This window comes from Eimeria tenella, genomic scaffold (assembly GCF_000499545.2).
Source record: "Eimeria tenella Houghton genomic scaffold, Eth_scaff1127, whole genome shotgun sequence".
Taxonomy (NCBI): Eukaryota; Apicomplexa; class Conoidasida; order Eucoccidiorida; family Eimeriidae; genus Eimeria; species Eimeria tenella.
This window is the reverse complement of record NW_013543600.1, coordinates 1539-3367: the sequence shown is the minus strand read 5'-3', so window position 1 is coordinate 3367 and position 1829 is coordinate 1539. Positions and strand designations below refer to the sequence as shown.

Here is a 1829-nt window from a genome sequence, read left to right as displayed (position 1 = left end):
CTGCTTCCTTGAGAGCTTTGCTGCTGAAGTGCGGCAGCATTGCCTGCGTGCTGCCTGAGGATGACGAGGAGGATCAGCGGCAGTGGGTGCTGCAGTTGCAGCAGCAGCAGCTGCAGCAGCAGCTGCAGCAGCAGCTGCAGCAGCGGCTGCAGCAGCAGCTCCAGCACCAGCAGCAGCACAGAAAGCAGCACCACTCCCACTCCAGACCCTGCTGCATACCGCAGCGAGAAAGGCAACACCGACAGACCCGGCTGCAGCAGCAGCAGCAGCAGCAGGAGTGCTGGGACCTCCCGCACCAACCCGACAGCGCACCTACACCGTGCAGCTCTCATTTGCAGCTGGAGCAGCAGGTGCAGCAGCAGCAGCAGCAACAGCTGCAACCGGAGCAGCAGCAACTCCACAGACGCAGCAGAAGCGCAGGCCACCCACACACTCCTAGATATGAGCGGGCTGCAGCAGCAGCTGCAGCACCAGCAGCAGCGGCAGCTGAAACAGCAGCTGAGACAGCAGTGGTAGCAGCAAGTGCAGCAGCTGCGACAGCAGCAGCAGCAGCAGCACCTTCGCAAAAAGTTGAGGCGGCAGGGTCTCTGCTGCGGCCGGGGAGCCACTAGAGGGCAGCAGCCAAATGCCTGGGGTTTAGGGTTTAGGGTTTAGGGTTTAGCGCATCTCCCAGGCATAGAATTCTTCTCCTGAGATTTGTTTCCTGTAGTCATTATCTACTGGCCCTATTTGCAAGCCCCTTTTGCTGCTGCTGCTGCTGCTGCTTTTGCTGCTGTTCTGCTGCTACAGCGGCAAGTCTGCTGCTACGGCAGCAAATCTGCTGCTGCAGCTGCTCTGCTGCTGTTGCAGCTGCTCTGCTGCTGCTGCAGCTGCTCTGCTGCTGCTGCAGCTGCTCTGCTGCTGCTGCAGCTGCTCTGCTGCTGCTGCAGCTGCTCTGCTGCTGCTGCAGCTGCTCTGCTGCTGCTGCAGCTGCTCTGCTGCTGCTGCAGCTGCTCTGCTGCTGCTGCAGCTGCTCTGTTGCTGCTGCAGCTGCTCTGCTGCAGCTGCTCTGTTGCTGCTGCAGCTGCTCTGCTGCTGCTGCAGCTGCTCTGCTGCTGCTGCAGCTGCTCTGCTGCTGCTGCAGCTGCTCTGCTGCAGCTGCTCTGCTGCTGCTGCAGCTGCTCTGCTGCTGCTGCAGCAGAGCAATGTGGGTCATATCTGCCGCTGCTGCTGCTGCGGCGGGTGGAACTTGCGGTGTACGTCCACCTAAAACGGTTGTCTGCACTTCTGGAAGAGGTGCCTATACACCTGAACGAAGCGCCTGTACACCTGAAATAGGTGCCTATACACCTGAAATAGGTGCCTATACACCTGAAACTGTTGGCTGTACACCTGAAACTGCTGCAAGTTCTGAAGGCGGTGTCCATACATCTGAAGTTGCTAGCAATTCTTCTGAATTAGGTGTCTGTACACCTGAAGTTGCTAGCAGGTCTTCCAAATGCGGTGTCTGTATACCTGAAGTGGGCGCCTGCACAGCTGGAGAAGGTGCCTATACACCTGAAGGGGAGCAGCAGCTGTGGGGCGGCAGCTGAAGAGTTTCTTTTTGCACTTCTGACTGCAGCAAGCTGCTGAGGAGCAGCACAGCACCAATTTAGAATAATTGTTGCATTAAACTCCATATTTTTGACTAATTTGCATCTATTGGCGTCTGTTTCCACCCAAAGTGCAGCAAAGTCCGCAAAAAATGGCAGCAGCTAAAGAAGATAGCAGCAAAGTGGGGCCTTCAGGTGTACATGCAGTGGCTCGGGACCTCTGCGGAAATGGACCATTGCTGTGGACCACTGGAGACA

The 1829-nt window shown here is 57.4% G+C and overlaps 1 protein-coding gene across 1 annotated transcript; it reads right to left on the bottom strand.

The window, feature by feature from the left end:
• Positions 1 to 712: 712 nt before the first annotated feature.
• Positions 713 to 1195, bottom strand: ETH_00001645 (uncharacterized protein; the record flags this gene model as incomplete). Its single annotated transcript, XM_013378889.1, has 1 exon — positions 713 to 1195. The coding sequence occupies one exon, from the start codon at positions 1193 to 1195 to the stop codon at positions 713 to 715; it is 483 nt and encodes a 160-aa protein (XP_013234343.1).
• Positions 1196 to 1829: the final 634 nt, after the last annotated feature.